This window comes from Heterodontus francisci, chromosome 3, assembly GCF_036365525.1.
Source record: "Heterodontus francisci isolate sHetFra1 chromosome 3, sHetFra1.hap1, whole genome shotgun sequence".
NCBI lineage: Eukaryota > Metazoa > Chordata > Chondrichthyes > Heterodontiformes > Heterodontidae > Heterodontus > Heterodontus francisci.
In genome coordinates this window covers 150,524,637-150,550,681 of record NC_090373.1, presented here as the reverse complement: position 1 = coordinate 150,550,681, position 26,045 = coordinate 150,524,637, and the positions used below count along the sequence as shown (strand labels likewise).

The following is a 26,045-nucleotide window of genomic DNA, read 5'->3' as shown; positions in this document are numbered from 1 at the left end:
GATACTTGGCTTTATAAATGAGGATTTGAATACAAAAACAAGGAAATCGGGATAAATATTTATAAATAAAAACAGAAAATGCTGGAAATACTCAGGAGGTCTGTCAACATCTGTGGAGAGAAAAGCAGAACCCTTCTGATGAAAGGTCACAGACCTGAAACATTAACTCTGCTTCTCTCTCCACAGGATGCTGCCAGACCTCCTGAGTATTTCCAGCATTTTCTGTTTTTATTTCAGACTTCCAGCATCCATAGTATCTTGCTTTTAAATATTTATAGATCTCTGGTTAGGCATCCGCTGCAATATTGCGTACAATTCTGGGCACCATGGTTTTGGAAGATTGTAAAGGCCTTGGAGAAGGTAAAGAGGAGATGATACCAGGAACTTCTGTTTTGTGGTGAGATTGGAGGAGCTGGGATTGTTTTCCTTAGAGCAGAGAAGGTTAAGGGGAGACTTAATAGAGGTATTCGAAGTTATGAGAGGTATTGATAGCACAAATAGGGAGAAACCTTTTTCTGGCAAGTGGATTGGCAACTAGAGGTCAGGAATTAAAATCATTGGCAAAAGAACGAGAGGAGTAATGGTCATTAAGATCTGGAGCACACTTACTACAAGCGTCGTGAAATCAGATTCCATAGGAACTCTTAAAAGGCAAATGGATATGTGGTAGGAGAGGACCCATTTTCATGGTTACAGGGAAAAAGCTGGGTTGTGGGACTAAATTGGACAGCTCTTTCAAAGAGCCAACACAGACAACACATGCCGAATGGCTTCCTCCTGTGCTGCAAACTTCTGTGATTATATAATTTAAAGATGGCTGTGAAATACTACTATGAATTCTTCCCCAATGCAGTGATCAATATCAGTTGATGGAGAGAGGAACCATAATTGTATCCCTGTGCATTATTAATATTAGCAGTAATAAAATGCTGCATAACAAGTTTGAGATATTTGTAAAACATCTCAAGCACTTGGTTAAATTTTTGACAGTGGCACTGAAGCCAGCTCATCTGAAATAACAATAATATGCAGTTTTGGTCTGTCTTACTTTTGTTTGGTTGGATGTTGAACCAGTGAAATTTTGCAGCTGTGGGATGACAGTTGTCCGAATGGATGACATTTTACTGCGGAACAAAAGTGCCATGTGCACGGAGTGTAACAAACTTTCCTATCTGATTTTCCCCTCTCCTTGTCCCATTCCTTCCCCTTTCAACACCCTCCCCCAACCCTGCAGAGGGGAGGCATTTCAACTTCATCTGATGAAATTAGGCCAAGAGGTCAAAGTGTGAGGACCCAGAGCTTGAAGCTGTGTCAGTCCACATGTTCTTTGACATTCCCACCTCAAAAAAATCTTTAATTTTCTGTGAACTGCTTCTAGTGGTTGCTGCTTTGAGGTTCAGCTGCTCTAATGTGGTGTCGACTGGAGCACGTGAGGCAATAGTTGCTGGTGGTGTGGTAGGTTGGGGGGTGGTTGGTGGAGAAAAAGAACAGTGAAGATAAGGAGAGCCAAATAACAACATTAGCCTGGCTGGAGGAATTGGGGGCAGGTTGCGGGGTGGGGGGGAATGGCATGGGAGGGATAGTTGGCCACAAGGTATACCCTGGCTGGAGGGAACGGCATGGGGGGGAAGGTGGTAAATATGGGTGGTAAACATAGGTGGGGAACAGGATGGCATGACGGGGGGCTGGTGGGGGAAACGGCATGGGAAGTGGGATGGAATGGCATGGTAGGGATGGAATGGGGTATGGGAATAGCCAAGAAAGAAGGGGTGGTCTGGGGATATATGAGAGGGATGAAAGGAATGGGATGGGTATGGCATGGGATGGGAATTTAAAGAAGTGCTATTGCAATAAAGATACTCATTTCACCACAAAAGTTTTGTGGGTCTCTGCTAGTTATAACTAAAATGAAGTACTTTTTGGAAGTTCTTATTTGCATTTGAAATAACCTTGTTCCCTCAATGTATGGCCTTAACCTATACAAATAACAATGTGGTATACATTTGCTACATTGGTGTTAATTAAAAATGTTGAGTGAAAAGTTCAAAATCTAACCTAATCTTTAACTAGCAGCAGATATGCAGCATACACAAATGTGCGTAATTTGTATCCTCATTGAAACCCAAAATATGGGCGATTGGATGTGTAGCTGTCTGCATCAGTAGAGTTTATTTCCTAATGTTTCATTGAGCTATGCAAGTGCACTTTTATTGGTGACAAACTAGGTTTGTTTATTGGCTGTATGAAAATTACATTTAATAGAAGTACATAACTTTGGAATAACTTCCTCAATTTAGTTCCACTTACATTTAATGAGAGTGTTTTCTTAAAACACATTAGAGAATCACGTGAATGATTTCTTATTCATGAATAGCTGGAGGCATTACAAGTTAATATATTATGTCCTGTCTCTTCAAGAAATGCATTTTCTTCAGAGTAAAAACGAGCATTAGTTTAATGAGTTATCTTTACTGTCATGCTAGCCTTCCACCTGCCAAGAATGAGGCGAGTTTAGTTTGTCATAAACATTGATTTTAAACTGTTACTGGAGTGAAGAAGACTTGTTAAACAGATCAGCTGTGGTTGGAAAAGACATTTTCACATCAACTGACAGTGTTTGGAAGGACAAAGCAGCCATTCCCTGACATTCAACCCACTTTTGATCACCAGACGTTGAAGGTGGAGGAGCTCACATTCCAGGTTGACTGCTAAGATGGCTGAATACACAAGCAGACATGGTCAAACCAGCTAGTCACGTGACTAACCTGGGCAACCTGAGTTTTTTTGAATTTGTACAAACAGTTCGGGCAGAAAGCTGTTTGCTCCTGGATTGAGACGATCTCTGTCCTGTCTGCTCTCATCTCTTTTTCACAAGCCTCTGAATCCACATGAACCACAGGAGAGAAAAGTCTATACAGCGAACAAGATTTAAGAAGAATACTGGGCCCCATTCAAGGACTCTACAGTGAGCCTGAAGAACCGTCACAACGACTCTTCAGATATTGCCTCAAACTTTTCCACTTCAGTTTTTCTTCCCTCTTCTGTCTCCATTTGTATGTGTGTATTGCGCATGCATGCTAGCGTGGGTGCGTCTTGTATCCGTGGGCGTTAACCGAATTAGAGTTTAACTTTAATAAATTTCAACTTTTCTTCTTTAAACCTAAGAAAGCCTGTTAGTGTTGGTTTATTTGCCTTATAATTGGAAAGCGGTGAAGAAGGAGTCACCAAGGGGGAGCTAAAAACACAATGTGTTTAAAATTAAACCCTGTTACAGTAAGACCTGGTGAAGAATGAGAGGGACCCCTAGACACCTTTCTCACTTGCTCGTAGCATTACTGTAAGTCAGCCTGGTTCCTCTGGCTAAACTACAAATTATTTCATTGTAACAAGCCTTGAATACATGTTCTCAAGCCAAGGGTTGTTTAGGTATACAAAATGAAAACTGGTTAAGAAGGTTTATGAATGTGACTCACAATTGTAACATTACTCAAGTTAAGGTGAATGCAAAATTAGTTAGAATTATAATTACTATGGCAAGACAAATTTGTTTATGTCTTTGTACATGACCAATGAACCATCTTGATTTCTTCTCACCACATTGCCCTTTGAATTTGGGGGTCATGCATGATTTCCATATGTTTTATTTTGCTCTTTTAAAAACTTGCCGCTCATATTCCGATCAGTTTCCGCTTCCCATTCACGAGAGTTAGCTAATTGAGCTGTTCCAAATCCTCACCCTTTTAGTAAAGTTAACCCTTCTGAAATGTAGAATTAGTTGCAGATTACCAGTACCTCTGGTTCCATCAACTAATTGGAATTATATAATATTGTGATCTGTTGCCCAGGTGTTCTCCCACATGGTGGTCTGATACAAAGTTGGGCTCACTATTAAACACTAGATCACATGATTACCCCAGTTTGATTTGTTCAAATGCATTCGTTGGAATGGATAACTTGAAATATAACAGAGTAGAAGTATTCTATTTTTCCCTGTTTATCATTTGAACACCACAGTACTAGTCTAGTGGTGACCATTAAACCATTGTCGATTGTTGTAAAAAACCCATCTGGTTCACTAGTGCCCTTTAGGGAAGGAGATCTGCTGTCCTTACCTAGTCTGGCCTGCATGTGACTCCAGACCCACAGCAATGTGTTTGATGCTTAAATTCGCTCTGAAATGGCCTAGCAAGCCACTCAGTTGTATCAAACCGCTACAGAGTTTAAGAAAAGGAATGAAACTGGATGGACCACCTGGCAATGTCCCTGACGCCACCATCACCATCCCACCGGCAGGACAGACAGACCAGAGGTGGCGGCACAGTGGTATGCAGTCGGGAGGGAGTTGCCCTGGGAATTCTCAACATTGACTCCGGATCCCATGAAATCAGATCAAACATGGGCACGAAAACCTTCTGCTGATTACCACCTACTGCCCCACCCCCCTTGGCTGATAAATTAATGCTTCTCATGTTGAACACCAATTGGAAGAAGCACCGAGGGAGCAAGGGCACAAAGTGTACTCTGGGTGGGAGATTTCAATGAACATCACCAGGAGAGGCACGGTAGCACCACTGCTGACCGAGCTGGCTGAGTCCACATAGCCGCTAGACTGGGTATTCGGCAGGTGGTGGGAGAACCAACGAGAGAAAAACCTACTTGACCTCATCCTCACCAATCTACCTGTCATAGATGCATCTGCCCTTGACCATATTGGAAAAAGTGATCACTGCACAGTCCTTGCGGAGACCAAGTCCCGTCTTCACGCTGAGGGTACCCTCCATCATGTGGTGCGGCACTGCCACCGTGCTAAATGGGATAGATTTCGAACAGATCTATCAATTCAAAACTGGGCATCCATGAGGCACTGTGGGTTATCAGCAGCAGCCGCATTGTATTCAACCACAATCTGTAACCTTATGGCCCGGCATATCCCCCACTCTATTATTACCATTAAGCCGGAGGACCAATCCTGCTTCAATGAAGAGTGCAGGAGGGCATGCCGGGAGCAGCACCAGGCATATCTCAAAATGAGGTGTCAACCTGCTGAAGCTACAACACAGGACTATACGCATGCCAAACAGTGAAAGCAGCATGCAGTAGACAGGGCTAAGCGATCTCACAACCAACAGATCAGATCTGAGCTCTGCTATCCTGCCACATCCAGTCGTGAATGGTGGTGGACAATTAAAGAACTAACTGGAGGAGGAAGCTCCACAAATATTCCCATTCCCAATGATGGGGGAGCCCAGCACATCAGTGCAAAAGACAAGGCTGAAGCATTTGCATCCATCTTCAGCCAGAAGTGCAGACTGGATGATCCATCTGGGCCTCCTCCTGAGGTCCCCAGCATCACTGATGCCAGCCTTCAGCCAATCTGATTCACTCCATGGGATATCGAGAAACAGCTGAAGGCACTAGATACAGCGAAGACTATGGCCCCTGACAACATTACGGCAATGGTACTGAAGATGTGTGCTCCAGAACCTGCCGTACTCCGAGCCAAGCTATTCCAGTACAGCGACAACGCTAGCATCTCCCTGGCAATGTGGAAAATTGCTCAGGTATGTCCTGTACACAAAAAGAAGGGCAAATCCAACCCAGCCAATTACAGCCCTATCTGTCTACTCTTGATCATCAGCAAAGTAATGGACGGAGTCATCGACAGTGCTATCAAATGGCACTGGTTCAGCAATAACCTGCTCAGTGACGCTCAGTTTGGGTTCCATCAGCGCCACTCAGCTCCTGACCTCATTACAGCCTTGGTCCAAACATGGACAAAAGTGCTTAACAGTGAGGTGAGAGTGACTGCTTTTGACATTAAAGCAGCATTTTGCCAAGTATGGCATCAAGGAGCCCTAGCAAGACTGCAGTCAGTGGGAATCGGGGGAAAATCCTCTGCTGGTTGGAGTCATACCTAGCACAAAGGAAGATAGTTATGGTTGTTGGAGGTCAATCATCTCAGTCCCAGGACCTCACTGCAGGAGTTCCTCAAGGTAGTATCCTAGGCCCAACCATCTTCAGCTGCTTCATCAATGACCTTCCCTCCATCATAAGGTCAGAAGTGGGGATGATCGCTGCTGATTGCACGATTCGCAACTCTTCAGATACTGAAACAGCCCATGTCCATATGAAGCAAGAGCTGGACAACATCCAGGCTTGGACTGATGTGTGGTGTGAATGATACTTGCCACTTAAGTGCCAGGCAATGACCATCTCAAACAGGAGAGAATCTAACCTTCTCCCCTTGATGTTCAATGGCATAACCATCGTTGAATTCCCCCACTATCAACATCCTGGGGGTCAGCAGTGACTAGAAGCTGAACTGGACCAGCCACATGAATGCGCTGGCTACTAGAGCAGGTCAGACGCTCGGAATTCTGCAGCGAGTAACTCAGCTCCTGTCTCCCCAAAGCCTGTCCACCATCCACAAGGCACAAGTCAGGAGTATGATGGAATACTCTCCACTTGCCTGGATGGGTGCAGCTCCAACAGTACTCAAGAAGCTCAACACCATCCAGGACAAAGCAGCCTGCTTGACTGGCACCTCATCCACTACCTTCAACATTCACTTGCTCCACCACCGACAGAGTGGCAGCAGTGTGTACTGTATACAAGATGCACTGCAGCAATTCACCAAGGCTCCTTCGATAGCCCCTTCCAAACCCACGACCTCTACCACCTAGAAGGACAAGGGCAGCAAATGCATGGGAACACCACCACTTGCAAGTTCCCCTTTAAGCCACACACCACCCTGACTTGGAACTATCCTGCTGTTCCTTCACTGCTGAGTCAAAATCCTGGAAATCCTTTCCTAACAGCACTGTGGGTGTACCTGCATCATATGGACTGCGGCGGTTCAAGGAGGCAGCTCACCACCACCTTCTCGAGGGCATTTAGGGATGGGCAGTAAATGCTGGCCTGGACAGCGAGGCCCACCTCCCCCAAAACAATATTGCACAAAATCCAACAATCTGCAATTTTTTAATTTTATAGAGCTCTGGATCAACAAAAATGTTGTGTGCAGCAGCCTATTTTTTCTTGTTTTTATTTTTTTTAGTGACATTCCACAGCTGTTTTGCACTTATTTTGTTCCTGTAAAATAAAGGATCAAAAGCATGTTATCACTTCAATAGCAAGTTTTTAGCAGGCTATGTTACTGCAGTGAAAACACTGCTAATGTGCTGCGCTCTTGTTGCTGCAGTAGTCATGTCTACCACAGCAAAAAACTGTTCTTGATGCTTAAAAATAAATCAATTAACAATGCATATAACAATCCCTTCACATACTCCTCGATATATTACATGTCTAACAGGGTACTTCACCCTCATAATTCTGACCCCTTGAAGGTCTGACTGGAACACAGAGTTTTAAATGGGATGGGGGAAAGATTGAAGAAGCTTGGCCTTTTCATCTTGAACGAAAGTGTCTGAGATCTAGTCCTGCAGAGGTGCCTAAAATATTGAACAATATGGGTGAGGTAAATCTGGAAAATTAAATTGCAAGAGTAGCGCAAGTATTAAAAGGTAAATCCAGGCCTAGCTACATCTTCCACCACTTGCTCCATTAAGGTAGTTGTGGTGGCAGTGTGACGCTTATCGCTAGATCACACCTTGAACAGAACCTCTACTCCTCTGGCACTTTCCCCTCCTTGGAACATCTCACCCTGTTCCAACTTTCTCACCTCTCTTTCAGAATCATTATTCTTTATCGCCCTCCCAAGTATGATCATTTTATCACTGAGATATGTTAGCTATTTTCCTTCCTCAGCCTCTGCACCGAACGGCTTCTCATTATCGGTGGTTTCAACCTCTATCTCAACTCATCATATCATCTCTTCTCTGAGGTCACTGTCCTCATATCCTCCCTAAATCTCTTCCTCCAGGTAAACTCTTCAACCCATATTCGCAGCCACCCCCCCAGACCTTGCCACCTCACATGGTCTTGCGAGTCCCATCATATCAAATACAGACAAGGCTATCCCTGATCACTTCCTTGTATTACTCACCACCCACATGCCTCAACCCTATCTGTATCCGTCCATGAAGAAAAAACTATCCCACAATTCACTTAAAACAGCACTTTCAAAATCCCAACTCTATAGCCTTTGGCCCTCCATTCGCCACAATATTTCTGCAGCTACTGATTTTCTCAACTGCACCCTCACCTCCACCTTTGATGCCCTAGTCCCCAATTAAACCATTACTCTCTCTCACCCTGGCCATTCCCCCGGTATGGCCTTTATCTCTGCACCCTTAAGTTTAAAGGACACAGACTTGAAAGGATATGGCAGTCAACTGGTTTAGTCATCCACCGCCAGATCTGACTGGACCACTTAAAACATTATTGGGTCCCGCTGTCGTCTGCTAACACTGCTTACTAGTCCAGGATCATCCTGGAATGCAAAGATAACCCCTGGCTTCTTTTCTGTACTCAAACCATCGTCTTAAACCCCTCTCACCTCCAATGATGTGCGAGGAGCTCCTTAAATTGAGTGTCAGCTGAAATAATGTGTTCAAGCACTGGAGTGGGGCATGAAACAATAACCTTCGGACTTTGAGTTGGGAGTGCTGTCACTGGACCAAAGCTGACAACTAGTCTGTACCTGCATATACTTTTGGCATTTTTAGAATGATGGCAACGCTAATAATTTTATAGATTCTTAGCTACATTTCTAAAATGAATGTAATTGAAAATCAAACTGACTCTTCTCGAAAAAGCTTCTATTCATTGACTTTTGCAAAGCCCACTCAGCATTCTGAAACTGCACATGGTTCTGACCTGATCCAAACTACTGTGACATATATCCAGGTCATTGCTGTGATTTATAGTAATCCACAATATTACTTTCCCTATTTTGCATGTTTATCCAACTTTTATTCAGGCCGCCAGAAAGTTATTGATAATTCTGGTTTTAATCTCAATGTACTTCTAGTATTTGTTTTTAAAAAATAAGTTGTATGGGACACATAGCAGTGGTTAGCACCGCAGCCTCACAGCTGCAGGGACCCGGGTTCGATTCTGGGTACTGCCTGTGTGGAGTTTGCAAGTTCTCCCTGTGTCTGCGTGGGTTTTCTCTGGGTGCTCCTGTTTCCTCCCACAAGCCAAAAGACTTGCAGGTTGGTAGGTAAATTGGCCATTATAAATTGTCACTAGTATAGGTAGGTGGTAGGGAAATATAGGGACAGGTGGGGATGTTTGGTAGGAATATGGGATTAGTGTAGGATTAGTATAAATGGGTGGTTGATGGTCGGCACAGACTCGGTGGGCCGAAGGGCCTGTTTCAATGCTGTATCTCTAATCTAATCTAATCTAATTAGCATTGGAAAGAAATCAGCATTGTAATTGGAGTCAGTCAGGTGAGACCTCATTAACCTGTTTTTTTTTAAGACTGCATTTTAATTTCAATAACAGGTCCATTTTCATGGATTTGGGCCTTCACTTTGTACTGCCAATTAGTGGATCCATTGATTATTGTAGTGCACTATTTAGCACCTTGTTCTGAGCACTCAACTTCAAGCTGGCGAAAATGACTATTAGAATAAGCAGACAATTTCAAAACAAGGTTAGAAGGTTAATGAGGTCTTGCAGCAAAACATTCCCAATCCCAATACTGGTTCCATCATTCCAGTTTAATCCACTTTGAGCTCCAATACCTTAATTACTGCATGCCTTCTACAACATTGCACACAATTAAGAAGGGAAATAAAACAGCATATTCGTACTTTGCACAATTATAAATCATACGTTGACAACCCAAAGAAAATTATTAAAAACATGTATATTTTTTTGAAAATGCAACTACTCCTTCAAAAAGACTATGGAAGACTTTAGATGTCATTGTTCATTGCCATGGGATAAAGGAAGTGGAAGAATCCTGTCTATCGCTCCCTAATTTTCTTCTGAATCTGTCTGCCTTGCGTGCACTTGCTCCATACTTTTTTTTCCCCTTGTTTTTGCCCTTGCAAACAAACATCCAAGACTGGTGTATCAACACTATGTTTAGGAATGATACACTGTGCTTATTTACTGAAATGTTCTTGGACCCAGTTCCACAAAGCTGTGCAGGATGAGCACTAAATCACTGTGCATAACTTGTACAGAACAAAATTGATCCTTATTATAGTGGTTTCCATTTTGAATAAGAAGGTTGTAGCCTCAGTTCCACACCAGGACTTGCATGTATAATATAGGATGACACTCTATTACAGGATTGAATTATTGGATAGAAGAGGTCTCCTTGAGAGGAGATGTTAAGTCAAGATTCCAAATGCTTATTTAGGTAGTTTAGGGGTACATTAGGAATTTCATGGCGTTATTTGCAGAAGAGCAGACAGTTCTCTTCTGCATTCTGGTTAATAGTCACCGTCAGCAAATACCACAAAAATATAGTCATATCTTAAAAGACATTTCAACACAATCAGGTTCAACAGAAATGAAAATGACATATTAGAACATAGAACAGTACAGCACAGTACAGGCCCTTCGGCCCACGATGTTGTGCCGAACCTTTAACCTACTCTAAGATCTAACTAGCTACCGACCCTTCATTCTACTATCATCCATGTATCTATCCAAGAGTCGCTTAAATGTCCCTAATGTATCTGCTTCTACTACCACCTCTGGCAGCGCATTCCACGCACCCACCACTCTCTGCGTAAAGAACCTACCTCTGACATCTCCCCGAAACCTTCCTCCAATCACCTTAAAAATTATGCCCCCTGGTGATAGCCCTTTCCACCCTGGGAAAAAGTCTCTTACTATCCACTCTATCTATGCCTCTCATCATCTTGTACCCCTCTATCAAGTCACCTCATCCTTCTTCGCTCCAATGAGAAAAGCCCTAGCTCCCTCAATCTTTCTTCGTAGGACATGCCCTCCAGTTCAGGCAGCATCCTGGTAAATCTCCTCTGCACCCTCTCTAAAGCTTCCACATCCTTCCGATAATGAGGCGACCAGAACTGAACACAATATTCCAAGTGTGGTCGAACCAGGGCCTTATAGAGCTGCAGCATAACCTCGCGGCTCTTAAACTCAATCCCCCTGTTAATGAAAGCCAACACACCATACGCCTTCTTAACAACCCTATCAACTTGGGTGGCAACTTTGAGCGATCTGTGGACATGGACCCCAAGATCCCTCTGTTCCTTCACACTACCAAGAATCCTGTCTCGAAGCCTGTATTCCGCATTCAAATTCGACCTTCCAAAATGAATCACTTCACACTTTTTCAGGTTGAACTCCATCTGCCACTTCTCAGCCCAGCTCTGCATCCTGTCAATGTCCCGTTGCAACCTACAACAGCCTTCCACACTATCCACAACTCCGCCAACCTTCGTGTCATCGGCAAACTTGCCTTCCACTTCCTCATCCAAGTCATTTATAAAAATCACAAAGAGCAGAGGTCCCAGAACAGATCCTTGTGGAACACCACTGGTCACCGAGCTCCATGCTGAATACTTTCCATCTACTACCACCCTCTGACTTCTATGGGCCGGCCAATTTTGTATCCAGACAGCCAACTTTCCCTGAATCCCATGCCTCCTTACTTTCTGAATGAGCCTACCATGGGGAACCTTATCAAACGCCTTGCTAAAATCCATATACACCACATCCACTGCTCTTCCTTCATCAATGTGTTTTGTCACATCTTCAAAGAATTCAACAAGGCTTGTGAGGCATAACCTGCCCCTCACAAAGCCATGCTGACTGTCTCTAATCAAACCATGCTTTTCCAAATAATCATAAATCCTGTCTCTCAGAATCCTCTCCAATAATTTGCCCACTACCAACGTAAGACTGACTGGTCTATAATTCCCAGGGTCATCCCTATTCCCTTTCTTGAACAAGGGAACAACATTTGCCACCCTCCAATCATCCGGTACTACTCCAGTGGACAGTGAAGACGTAAAGATCATCGCCAAAGGCGCAGCAATCTCTTCCCTCGCTTCCCGTAATATCCTTGGGTATATCCCGTCTGGCTCCGGGGACTTATCTGTCCTCATGTCTTTCAAAATTTCCAGCACATCCTCCCTCTTAATCTCAACCTGTTCGAGCATATCAGCCTGTTTCACGCTGTCCTCACAAACGACCAGGTCCCTCTCACCAGTGAATACTGAAGCAAAGTATTCATTTAGGACCTCCCCTACCTCCTCCGACTGCAGGCACAAGTTCCCTCCACCTTCCCTGATCGGCCCTACCCTCACTCTGGCCATCCTCTTGTTCCTCACATAAGTGTAGAACGCCTTGGGATTTTCCTTAATCCTGCCCGCCAAGACTTTTTCATGTCCCCTTCTAGCTCTCCTAAGTCCATTCTTCAGTTCCTTCCTGGCTACCTTGTAACCCTCTAGAGCCCTGTCTGATCCTTGCTTCCTCAACCTTAAGTAAGCTTCCTTCGTCCTCTTGACTAGCTGTTCCACAGCTCTTGTCATCCAAGGTTCCTTCACCCTACCATCCCTTCCCTGACTCATCGGGACAAACCTATCCAGCAGTCGCAGCAAGTGCTCCCTAAACAACCTCCACATTTCTGTCGTGCATTTCCCTGAGAACATCTGTTCCCAATTTATGCTCCCCAGTTCCTGCCTAATAGCATTGTAATTTCCACTCCCCCAATTAAATATTTTCCCATCCCATCTGCTCCTGTCCCTCTCCATGACTATAGTAAAGGTCAGGGAGTTGTGATCACTATCACCGAAATGCTCTCCCACCGAGAGATCTGCCACCTGGCCTGGTTCGTTGCCAAGGACCAAATCCAACATAGCCTCCCCTCTAGTCGGCCTATCTACATATTGAGTCAGGAAACCTTCCTGGACACATCTGACAAAAACTGCTCCATCCAAACTATTTTCACTAAGGAGGTTCCAATCAATATTAGGAAGTTGAAGTCACCCATGACAACAACCCTGTTACTTCTGCACCTTTCCAAAATCTGCCTCCCAATCTGTTCCTCCGTGTCTCTGTTGCTATTGTGGGGGTCTATAGAAAACTCCCAACAAAGTGACTGCTCCTTTCCTGTTTCTGACTTCCACCCATAATGACTCAGTAGACAAACCCTCCTCGACGACCTCCCTTTCTGCAGCTGTGATACTATCCCTGATTAACAATGCCACTCCCCCACCTCTTTTACCTCCCTCCCTATTCCTTTTGTAACATCTAAACCCCGGAACATCCAACATCCATTCCTGCCCCTGTGATATCCACGTCTCCGTAATGGCCACAACATCGTAGCTCCAAGTACTGATCCATGCTCTAAGTTCATCACCCTTATTCCTGACACTTCTTGCGTTAAAATAGACACACTTCAACCCATCATACTGGCTGCAACTTTGCCCTGTCAACTGTCTAACCTTCCTCACAGACTCTCTGCACTCGGTATCTGCCTGTTCAACAGCTACCCCATCCACTGATCCGTGGCTCCGGTTCCCATCCCCCTGTCAAACTAGTTTAAACCCTCCCAAAGAGTTCTAGCAAACCTCCCGCCCAGGATATTGGTGCCCCTCCAGTTCAGATGCAACCCGTCCTTCTTGTAAAGGTCCCACCTTCCCCAGAAGGTATCCCAATGATCCACATATCTGAAGCCCTCCCTCCTACACCAGTTCTGTAGCCACGTGTTCAGCTGCACTCGCTCCCTGTTTCTAGCCTCACTAGCACGTGGCACTGGTAACAATCCTGAGATTACTACTCTGCTCGTCCTGCCTTTCAGCTGCCAACCTAACTCCCTGTATTCGCTTTTCAGGTCCTCATCCCTTTTCCTAGATATGTCATTGGTACCGATATGTACCACGACCTCTGGCTGCTCCCCCTCCCCCTTAAGAATCCTGTGGACTCGATCCGAGACATCCCTGACCCTGGCACCCGGGAGGCAACATACCATCTGGTACAAAAACAGAAAATGCTGCAAGTACTCAGCATGCCAGTCAGCATTTGGGGAGAGAAGAGACAAGATAATGTTTTGGATATAACCCTTGTCAGAATTCATGAAATTTTGATGAAGGGTTGCACCTGAAATATTGTCTATTCTCTCCACAGATGTTAATAGGCCTGCTGAGTGCTGCCAGCATTTTCTGTTTAAGATTTCCAGAATTTGAAGGTATTTTAGTATCATATTTTCTGGAAGAAAATGTTGGATATTCTACCCATCAACAGTGAGTGCAGAGAATTTTTTCATCAGTATGAAATTGCATTGTTAGTCTGCCTTCATGGTTGTTATTGAAGCAATATGCAACATCTATGGTACAAAAGTTGCAGTGCATACCATTGGATTTAACAGCACGCAAGACTGCAGTACATTCTTTTGTGAATAAACTCGATTAGATGAAGGGTACAGGGAACTTTTATGGTCATTGTAGATTGCAGTTTAAATATTTGTTTATATTCCTCTCTATCAAAGTAGTTGCCAGTTTTTTTTAATTATCTATTTGGAATTTAAATAATAAGAGCTGATTATGCACTAACAAAGGGCACAACATTGATTTCAGGTGCCTTGCCAGTATATTATAGAGGTCCCTGAAATATTTTCCCATTTCAGTTGAACATGTCCAAATTACTGTAGTCTCTTCTTCGCGACCCACTTACAGTCCCACTCAATTGTTGAATGAGTGGAAGTGTATTCCCATGATGCACTCAGCCAACCAAGCATGCTTAATGATTAATGAGATTAGTCTGAATTTGGTGTCTGATCCATGTATATATGTTTCCCTTGCGAGAGCAGCAGGAACAGATCTGTTTTATTTTTCTTTTAATTTTCTGTGTTCAATATCTAGGCTCACTTAGTTATGCAGAAGAATGTATTTATAGGTTGTGGGTGCTTGGCAATGTCAGCATTTATTGATTAAACATGATTTCTGGAGAACTTTCATCAAGATCATGTGTGGCTATCAATTTCAAAGTATTTCTTTAGTTGTCATGCAATGAATGGATTTTTTTCACAACAGTGGTATTCACTTACAGCAGATGCAGTTTGTCACAGCAGTCAGGTAAACTGGCAATGCCTGGTGAAACCACACCTGGCTAAGCCAAGCATGTTAACACATCTCGGTTTCTTGGGTCCTAATTCTTTTTAATCTAGGGGCTCCCTGATAGCAATATATTGTGATGTCAATGAAAACTTGCTTACTGCCTCTTTGTTTTCTGACCTCACATTGTGTACAATTATCAAACTGAAGAGTTCAGGCAAACGCAATTTATCTGGCCTGATTTTCCATTTACAATGGACGGCAGACATGCTGAACAAATGATGTCTGCATAGATCAGTCTGCTATAAGCAGCTTACACTATATTTGAAAGAATAAGTGTTGTTCTCAGTTTTCCCAATTGTAAAATCAGCAAACTAGAAAATATGTTGGAGAAATTCAGCAGCCAACTGGTGAAACAAAAAGAAAGTTCTGGAATATTTCTTTTATAAAGAGTCTCTTTTGAAAGTTCTAAACATTTGGTAACTAATCAACTTAGAGAAGGAAATTCCTTGAGCAGGGAAAGGTGGGTATTTTTTGCTGAAAGTACAACCAGCCCTTTTAGTTTAATTTTGACTGGTGATGACTAAATGAACTTGCCTATATCAGTTTGGCTGCTATTTTCCAAAGCTAAATTTCTTCAGCACCAGCAGAGCTCTACCAGAAATAGTTGTAGAAATGGTATACTCCCCTATCCACCATGCTAGTGACCTCTTCAAAACATTCAACTAGATTAGTCAGACATGACCTATCTTGACGAATCTGTGCTGATCCTCATTAATCAGCTGATACTGTCCAAGTGCTCAGTCACTGTCTACGATAGAGTCCAGTAACTTCCACACAATTGATGTTAAACTGGCAAGTATGTAGTTATTTGGTTTCTCTCTCCCTACTTCAATGGAATGACATTTGCAATTTTGCAATCCAAGGACATAATTCCTAAAGCTAAAGAACTTTGGAAAATCATGACAGATGCATCCACAGTTTCTTCTTCTATGACATTTAATATTCTGTGTGGAAATCATCAAATCCTGAAGGTTTGTCTTTCTTAAGCCTCGTACCGGCCAGTCCCGCTGCCGGGGTCGAAAATGGGAGACGGCCCCGCTTAAGCGGGCGACTGGACCCAGGACGGCATATTACCAGCGATGGCCAATTAACAGGCTGCCGCCAGGGCTGTTGTCCAGCTAAGGACAGCGACCACCCCCCCCAACCCCCCCCCAGGGTTACTGTTTTTCAATTTCCATTTTTACATTGTAGTGAAAAGCATTTCGGGAATGACGGAGGTGTCATGATCGTTTTTTTTTCTTGGGAAATATGAGGTGTGTCTTTAAGGCAGCAAAAGATCAGTACTTCTTTAAGGCAGCCGCCTTCAGAAGTTACCGGAAAGTGTATCTTGGTGCTCTGGATACAGCCATACAGAGAGGGAGAACAGGACATACAATGTTGCCGTTTAACTTTGAAAACTGTTTGTTCAGAGGCAGTTGGGACACAGATTTTTCTAGCACGTGAAGGAAATAGGCGAGCTCTCCCTCAGTCTATTTAAACCCTATTTATTATTTTTACTCAGAATTCTGAAAAGACAAGCCAGAATAATTATTTTTTAAAAATAGCTATTTGTCGATCTACTGTGTTTATCGCTGGAAAGAAGAGGAGTTTGATGCTTCAACTACTGAACTGTAATTGCTGAACTCCTATCATCGGATTCATCAGGCCTGGAAGACTTCAAGCAGCCTTGGACTGTTCCACATTCGAACGTTCCACTTATCAGGACTGTAAATCTGCAAAGACTTTATTCTTTTTTTTTTGGGTATATGTTTGCGAATGTGGGAGTTAGATTCTTTAAATAAGTTATAAGGTCTTTAGATATTGGTTTATCTTAGTAGTGTTTAAGATTTTTAGTTTTACTAATAAACAGTTAATTTGCTGATATCTAAAGATACCTGGTTTGGTTCGCCTCATTCAAGGGTTACTAGATTGGTTCACTTTGGCTGTGGCTTTCTTTGATTTGAGAAAGCTTTAAGATATATGTTATATCAGATATATGCTGTGAGGCAGTGGGACTGAATTGACAGTGCGTTGCTCCCACCGCAATCAGAATCATATATTTTGATTGGGGGCTTTGTCCTGAGCAATTGTGCCATAACAGTTTGCAATTTGAGCTCTGTCAAACAGGGAGAGGAGGGATTCATGTTTGGATAGGTAATGGTTGGCTATAAGGGGAAGGGCGTTCACAGTCAGGATAAAGGTTGGGTATGTGCACTCTGTTTGTTGCGGGAGTTAATGTAGACAGACATAAGAAATGTGGCTGAAAATTACAAAACATAAGCTTATTCAAGTACAGTTATACAAATTTAAAAAAAATGTTTTCCTGCGTTTTCTTTCTTATCAAATGCATTTGAGAAATAGGTGCATTCGGCATAAGCTTCAAGAAGCTTTTTTTAAAAAAATGCTTTTAGCTTTGGATTATGTTTGTAATCCATTGAAAATATTCTAAATTAATTTTTATAAACACTAATCTTGTGAGAGAGAGATATTAAGCTTTTGATCGGAATGTGCATTCAATCTCCTGCAGGGTGATGCACTACTCATTCCTTTCCGTGAAAACCAGCGTACTCTTCATTATGATCCCACATAGATATAAGTGGCATAGAGTGACCATGCAGATTTATTAAACCTGTATTAGCAAATTTTCTGACTGACTAGTTACTATTACCATGGAAACAAATCGCACTCTGTATATTTTCTGTCTATGGTTGTCACGATGTAAGTTGTGCCAAGCCAGTTTGAAGTCATGTTTAACATTTAGCGTGCAGTCTTTCAGAGAAATGACTTGAACGTAGCACAAGAGCATAAGAAATAGGAGCAGGAGTAGGCCATTCAACCCTTCAAGCCTGCTCTGCCACTCAGAGATTATGGCTGATCTGCTTCAACACCATTTTGCTGCACTATCCCCTTATGCCTTGATGTTTTTAATATGTAGAAATCTATCGATCTCAGTCTCAATGATTCAGGATTTTCTTTTGTGGTGGGGTGGTGGTGTAGTAGAAATGCTCAGAGGCTCTGTGTTTTTTCTAATTTCTGCATATATAGTATAACCAGGTGTAGCTGGGGACAGGGTGTTAGATCTCATCAATTTCAGAGACAGTCAGAGTCCGATGGTAACTTTCAAAACTTTATTGAGGTAAGTAATTGTTACAGCTTGACTTCCTCTCCTTGATGTAGGTTTTCTTCACTACACTAAACAGCTCAGCCATGTTATAAAAACGGACCGAACTTTGTGTTACAGCTTGGAGAAAAGACGGACTGAACTTTGCGTGCCGAAAACGAACTGCCCTTTGCGCGCCAAAACCAGCCTCCTTTATACTTGTCTGTAACACCTCCCACCACCCTCCCCCCCCGTTCCTAATTGGTCTGCAGACTTCTGCAATTTTTGTGGTGTCAGAGCCTAATTGGTCTGCTCGTACCAGCAAGTTTCACATTCCCCCCCCTTTCCTTGAACCGTTAGCTGCAGCTGTCCTGTCAGTTTCTGCCTGTTAGTTTTCTTTATAAACTGTTAGCCTATCTTTAATCTGTTCCCACAGTCCCCCCTTTGATTCTTCAAACTTCTTTAAGAATCACTCCCTCAATCCCGCCTTGGTGCCTTTGATGGTCTACTAGCCTTCAACACCCGGAGGGGTTGTGCTTAATACGTTGCCCGCTTGTGCTGCAAGAGGGAACGGTGGGAACTCTAAGGGCATAAGCTTGGCGGGGGTTTCGGTCATTTGTTTGCAGAAACACTTAATAAGCAAAAACGTAAAATACAAAATTATGATTATAACAAAAAAGATGTGTTCCGCCAGATTGGTGATCTCTTCACAGCCATCTGGAATGTAGGTGCAGCATTCGGACCCAATCAGGGCGCACGTGCCCCCCCTTTTCAGCTAAGATAAAGTCTAGGGCCGTCTGGTTCTGAAGGGCACGGTTGAGCCAGTTGGGTGTAGAAGTTGATCCAATTTCTGTTGAAGTTACACAAACCCAAAAAGGACCTAAGCTCCTGGATAGTGGTGGGCTGTTTGGCAGCCCGGATGACTGTGGTCCTGTCCTGGGTAAGTTCCCTCTTTCCTTTCGAAATCTTTTGTCCCAGGTACACGACTTCTTCTTGGGCTATTTGTGCTTTGTCGATACTGTCCTTGTGTCCTCTCTGATGAAGGCGGTCCAGCAGAGTACGCAGATCTTGTTTGTGTTGTTCTTCCGTTTCAGAGCCTAACAGGATGTCGTCTACGTACTGGATGACTGTGGAGTGCATGGGAGGTAACTCCCTCAAATGGTTTTGTAGGGCCATATGAAATACCGTAGGGCTGTTGTGGAAACCCTGTGGCAGCCGGATCCAGGTGTACTGTTGTTGTTGAACGGTAAAGGCGAACCACAGTTGGACCTCGGGTGCCAGTGACACCGACCAAAATCCATTGGCCATGTCGATAACAGAGAACCATTCATGTTCCGGCCTCAGGGCATTGAATAATCTAGAGGGGTCAGCTACCAGAGGAGCCTTTTGATCAATACACTGGTTAGCCCTTCTACAGTCAACAGTAAGCCGCCAGGTCCCGTTTGGTTTCCGTACTGGCCACACAGGGCTGTTGGAGGTACTGTGTGTTTTAACCAACACGCTTCGCTCCTCTAGCTGTCTAATTACGTGTAAGATTCCTGCAATAGATGTTGGACTAATGGGGTATTGTTTCGTACAAGGCTGAGCAGATCCTGTAAACGTTGCCGGTTCCATTTGAAGTCGCCCACAATCGTTCTTATCCCGGGCTCATATTGGGTGCTCCCTCAGCTCCTCCTCCTTCAGACTTCTGATAGACCATGTTACCTGGCCGCCTTCAAAATGCAGCGAGGAGTTCAGCTGGGTAAGAACGTCCATACCAAGAAGGGCCTGGTCCACCAGACCTATCCAGACTGGTGTTATCAATTCGTGTGGACCAAGATCAATGCGTATGGGCTGAGTTTTCCTGATCACCAACCCATGGCCACCAGCCCCGTGGGCAGTCTTAACTTTACCATCCATCGGTATAGAGTTCCCGTATCGTTGAGGTAGACACGTTAATTCGGCCCCAGTATCAAGCAGGAAGTCTATATCTTGATCGCCCACCCTCGCCGTTATATACAATCCATCTCTTTGTTGTTCTATTAGTGCCAGGAGGGGCACCGAAAGGACGAAGGAGGGCTCCGCTAGTTTTTTGCCGCACCAAGTAACGCCAGTATCTCCTTCCGTTGCTGGGGTGACAACTGTTTGAATTTTTCTAGGTCGTCGTCCTCAGGGGAGGGACCTGGTCTTGGTGCCGGATTGTATCCTTGCCGTCCTCTTCCCCGTCCCTTTATTCTACACGTCTTAGCCCAATGGCTTTCCTTCCCGCAGTGGTGGCATGTCCCGGGTCGCTTATCAGGGCCTTTGGGCATCCAACCCGCCTGCAGGGCTCGGAGCTTTGCTCCCATGTCCTTGTCCAGCTGACTGCATCGGTCAACCAATGCTGCGAAGGATATATCTGTGCTGTCCCAATTCGGTAGGGTTACCTTCAACATCTTGGATAGTTCTGGTTTTAATCCCGTGACAAAAGCCGACTTCAGAGGTGGAAAGCAGGTGTCGTCTAGTGCCTCTGGGGCAATGTCCATTATCCCCGAGTATTCCAACCAAGCAGATCTAAACCTCTCTTCATACTCCCGCACCTCCTCCATGCCTTTTTGCTGACAGGCGGCAATTTTACCCCAATCCGTCTTTGCAGGACAGAACGCTCGCAGCCACTGACTAATCGCGGCCCATCCGGCATCTAGTTGTTGCTCATCCTCGCCCAAAGCGGTTTGGACCTCTCTGTTCAGTCTTCGCCCCGCTCGCCCGGGCACCATCACAGTCAAAATCTGTACCCCGTCCCACGGGTGGAGGTGGTACATTCCATTCAGACGTTCCAACTGCTCCCACGTCTTCTGGCCCCCCTTTTACGGGTCAGGCAATTCTTTAGACCATTTATTAATTTTCTCAGGATCTGCCGGGACATGCATCCAATGAGTGTTGTGCTCAGACGTGATCTCTTTGTTACCGTCTGTAGTCCTCTTTTCCTGCTTGACCTTAACACATTTCTGTTTAAGTGGGGCGAGCCACGCAAAAGGAAACTCCTCATCAGTATCACTTTCTTCGCTGGAGGACTCAGCTTCCTCTATACCGGCTTCGCACCGTTGCGTTTTTCGTAGTTTTTTTAGTAACGATTCCAGATTCGGGTGGAGGCGAGACGGTGTGGTCGGCGGGGTCTGCAGGGCGGTCCCGGTCCCTTCAGTTGGGTCGCCTGTCCATCTTGTAATTGTTTTTTTAAGTTCTTTAATTTCAGTCTCCAGCCTTTCCTTTTCAGATTGTTTATCAGTCTCTAATTTTGCTAATTTAAGCTTTTCCTTTCTTAATTGTTCGCAGACAGCCTTCAGTTGGTCCTTCGCATTAGTCAGGTCGCGATCATGTTGAGCTTGTCGGATAATTTCATTACGCTGTCGGATCTGGCCCATTATAGCTAAGGACCATCTGGTTCGTTCTTTATCCTTTAAACAGGTTGCCTTCCCCCAAGCTCTTTTTATATCTTCCAGGGACCACTGTCCCTTGGAGCCACCGTATTTCTTTTCGATCTCGGTGCAGGTTTTGGCCAGGTTAAACCGTTGCTCTATATATTCTTTTAGTTGCCAAAGAATTTCGCCTTCGGGAACGTCTGGCGGGGCCCGCCCGCCTTTTACGGTGGTTGGTAACTGTCGGTTGCCTTCGTCAGGCATTGTACCGATTTTGTGCAGGGGGTCTCCAGCCGTGGGGCTTCTTTTGCAGATGCCGTGGGGCTTTTCAGCCAGGTCGGTGTGTTACCGTCGTACACCGCCGAGTATAAAGGGGGTCTCGAGCTGGAAAAGTTCGGGATCGCGTGGTGGAGTACCAAAACTAGACAACGGCCGAGGACTTTCTTTTTTTAGTAAAGAGGAGTCCTTACCTCTGGGGCTGATATAGGTCCGATGTCCAGGGCTTCGGTCTCTATCCTCCAGCGATCCTGCCGACTACGCCAAGTTGGTTAGATCTCATCAATTTCAGAGACAGTCAGAGTCCGATGGTAACTTTCAAAACTTTATTGAGGTAAGTAATTGTTACAGCTTGACTTCCTCTCCTTGATGTAGGTTTTCTTCACTACAGCAAACAGCTCAGCCATGTTATAAAAACGGAGCGAACTTTGTGTTAAGCTTGGAGAAAAGACGGACCGAACTTTGCGTGCCGAAAACGAACTGCCCTTTGCGCGCCAAAACCAGCCTCCTTTATACTTGTCCGTAACACCTCCCACTCCCACCCCCCCTCCCCCACCCCCGTTCCTAATTGGTCTGCAGACTTCTGCAATTTTTGTGGTGTCAGAGCCTTATTGGTCTGCTCGTACCAGCAAGTTTCACATTCTCTTTCTCCCCCCACCCCCCCCTTCATTGAACCGTTAGCTGCAGCTGTCCTGTCAGTTTCTGCCTGTTAGTTTTCTTTATAAACTGTTAGCCTATCTTTAATCTGTTCCCAGACAGGGGTAGCAAGAACAGATATTTCTCATTTGACCCAATGTGTTTCTGGGAATAAAGAAAGCTAACTGGTTGCATTTTAATTTTTCTTTTTCAATGTGGAATTCAGAAAGCATTTAAGTGAGTGTTCATTTCTTAGCTTTTTTATTTTGAACTTTCAATTTTTTGTGCATATCAAGGCCAAGGGTCATGTCCTTATATTCTATCGGTGAGCCAAAAACTCTGTACAATGCACAGTTCCCTCGCCATAACCTTTTTCCATTTGCCTTTCAGGTAGCTAGAAAGTATTACTTTGCCACTTGGCAAGTTTCTCGGGCTTGTCTATAGAAGATGAGGATGCAATCCTTTGCACTGATAATATGCATAAAAATGATTGTTTACTCACACCAAGTACTGGTGTATCACATATATTGCATTTAAAACAGTGAGTTGTATGTCTGTAGTAATAAATCATATACTTCAAAGTAGGGCAACATGTGGTGATTAGCATTTCAAGAACAGTATATGCTTCATGTAATTCCTACATAAATAGTGCACAACTGTTACCTGAAATACATACCAGTGTTAACATTTATGTGCTGTCTACTGCATAGACTTTCAATATCTGTTACGATCCCGTTAGGGACTGTTACCTTTTAAAAAGAAAAAGTCAAATTCCCAGTTTTTATTGAAAGAATTATGCCACAAGATTTCATGTTTTAAACAAAAAATCTTTACAAGAGTTGAAGCAAAACACTACTAACTTAACACTTTAATTTGGAAACATTTATATTTTAAACTTAAACTCTTAACAGAACGCTCCCATTTAACTTTTACTTCCACCCCAAGGGTTTCCCTATACTTTATAGGATCTTGATGGTTTGTTCGCTTCTGGGACCAATCTAAAGTGTACCACTTCACATCAATTTCCTTAATTTCTCAGCTATCTTCTGAGGTATCAGATCTCCTGGGGATTCTCCTCTAACTTTGACTGGGCAAACCCTCCAGTGCCCCTTCAACACCTCACAAGTCTGGATTTCTCAGCTTCAGCATGGACCTTATTTAAAACTGAACCATCCTTGGTTCCTGATGGCCTCTTTGCTCCTGAGCCTAGCTGCTGTCAAAGCCAACAGCTTTCTCTCTGATCAACAACCTGTCTGAAGCCAACAGCTTTTCAAAAGCAAACTGTTTGTCTGTCAGCAAGCACACAGATCAAAACGCCAACAGGCAATCCCTGCATCATCTATCTCTATAACAAGTGGTACGCGTAAGATATCCCAGACAACAATTTAAACTAATGATTTCCAACTCCCAAAACAGCTGTTTGCTTCCTGATACCCACAGGAATAATTGATTTTGATAACAATGGCAAAACAAACTCTTCTAGACTTTCTGGTTCCAACTGTCCAACTGAACGAGCCCACCTGTTGTTTATGGCTCTCACCTCTAACTCTGTCTCTAAACACTCAGAGAGAGATCTTTGAACTTCAAATCTTGGGTGATCTGCGACTTTTTGAAATTCTTACAACTACACATTTAATTTCCCAAAACCAGAAGTGACCTCTAAAATATCAATATGAACCTGATGATTGTAACAGTGTATAGGTTAGCATTATAACTGAAACCTACCTCAGTTTCTCCTACTTAAAGTCTGGCCTTGGTGCAGGATATTTACAGTATTAATTATCTTATGTAAATGTTAAAAGATTTAACTTTAGATAAATTTATTAGTCAAAATGTTACGCTTCAGAGCAATGCAATTTGTTATTCACTGTCATGCTTTATTGTATAGAAATATTGTATTTTGGACTATTTTGATAAACATAATTTAGAAATAATGCCAGTACTTGAAATATTAAATGTATGAATGAATTTTTATAGATTCCTGATTCATATACTGTGTAATGTTGAATATATATATTTTTTCAGATGCTTGTGACAACACCTGAGAAATGGGATGTGGTGACACGTAAAAGTGTTGGTGATGTTGCCTTATCCCAGATCGTCAGACTGTTAATTTTAGATGAGGTTCATCTATTACATGAAGATAGAGGACCAGTTCTTGAAAGCTTAGTGGCACGAACACTGCGACAGGTAAACAAATCTGATTCAATAATTTCTACTTGCATATCATGAATTACTGTACAATATTTGATGTATGAGCTGTACTGAATGTTTGCTTAAAAGCAATAGCCCTATTGATGCTTATATAATATACTGTACTTTTCAAAATGATGAAAAAGTAAGGCCTTTTTCTTTGGACATATTAGTGTTTCTGTGCAGGAATCTTTTTTGTATTTGACATTGTGTCCCTTGCATTGTTTGCCAGAAAATTTGAATGTAAATATGTCATCAGTATAAGATGTAAATATTTTTTGTTGGGATTTGTTAATTTTTATATATATATATTGCTGCTTCCATTATTTAGAGCAATATCTGCTGGTAATTAGAAGAAGTTTGATGCAACAGGATAACATGGTTGATGAAATCTGTTGAACTGTGGAAAGAATTTTCAACTTATGCCCAAACTGGAATGAAGTTGGTGGAGTGACTACACCTGAGTTCCAAAGCAGTATTGAGAGGCCCCAACCATTTTTGGACTCTGGTCTCATTTGAAGGCAGCTGGCATAGACAGATTTGAAGAGATGACCAATATGGTAGCAATCAGCAGTATTAGTAATCAAGTACAACTAGTTACACATAGTAAGTGCAAAAGTTGGATATTAGCCCAATCCTTTGGAGAGCAGATGACTGTGTTTTCAAGTTGCCTAATCCTTTGTTCTGCACCATGCAGTATCTATATGACCATGACATCATCCATGCTCAGCCAGTCAGTGACATGATAGACAATTTTACCTAAATATATGCATGTTTCCATTTTGTTACTCCCTGATTCTTCAACAGTTTCAACCATTATGGAACATTACAGAACAAAGAGAACAAAGAACAAAGATAATTACAGCACAGGAACAGGCCCTTCGGCCCTCCAAGCCTGCGCCGATCCAGATCCTCTCTCTAAACATGTCGCCTATTTTCTAAGGTTCTGTATCTCTTTTCTTCTTGCCCATTCATGTATCTGTCTAGATACATCTTAAAAGAATCCATCGTGCCCGCATCTACCACCTCCGCTGGCAATGCGTTCCAGGTGCCCACCACCCTCTGCGTAAAGAACTTTCCACGCATATCCCCCCTAAACTTTTCCCCTTTCACTTTGAACTCGTGTCCTCTAGTAATTGAAACCCCCACTCTGGGAAAAAGCCTCTTGCTATCCACCCTGTCTATACCTCTCATGATTTTGTACACCTCAATCAGGTCCCCCCTCAACCTCCGTCTTTCTAATGAAAATAATCCTAATCTGCTCAACCTCTCTTCATAGCTAGCGCCCTCCATACCAGGCAACATCCTTGTGAACCTCCTCTGCACCCTCTCCAAAGCATCCACATCCTTTTGATAATGTGGCGACCAGAACTGTACGCAGTATTCCAAATGTGGCCGAACCAAAGTCCTATACAACTGTAACATGACCTGCCAACTTTTGTACTCAATGCCCCGTCCGATGAAGGAAAGCAT

At 43.5% G+C, this 26,045-nt stretch overlaps 1 protein-coding gene across 3 annotated transcripts in view; it reads left to right on the top strand.

Moving 5' to 3' along the window:
• ascc3 (activating signal cointegrator 1 complex subunit 3) overlaps positions 1 to 26,045 on the top strand; it is a 740,670-nt gene that overhangs the window by 177,066 nt on the left and 537,559 nt on the right. For all 3 annotated transcript variants that reach the window (XM_068026887.1, XM_068026891.1, XM_068026900.1), the window contains exon 11: positions 24,405 to 24,569. In XM_068026887.1, the coding sequence (XP_067882988.1) occupies positions 24,405 to 24,569 (165 nt within the window). The remainder of the gene's footprint in view (positions 1 to 24,404; positions 24,570 to 26,045) is intronic.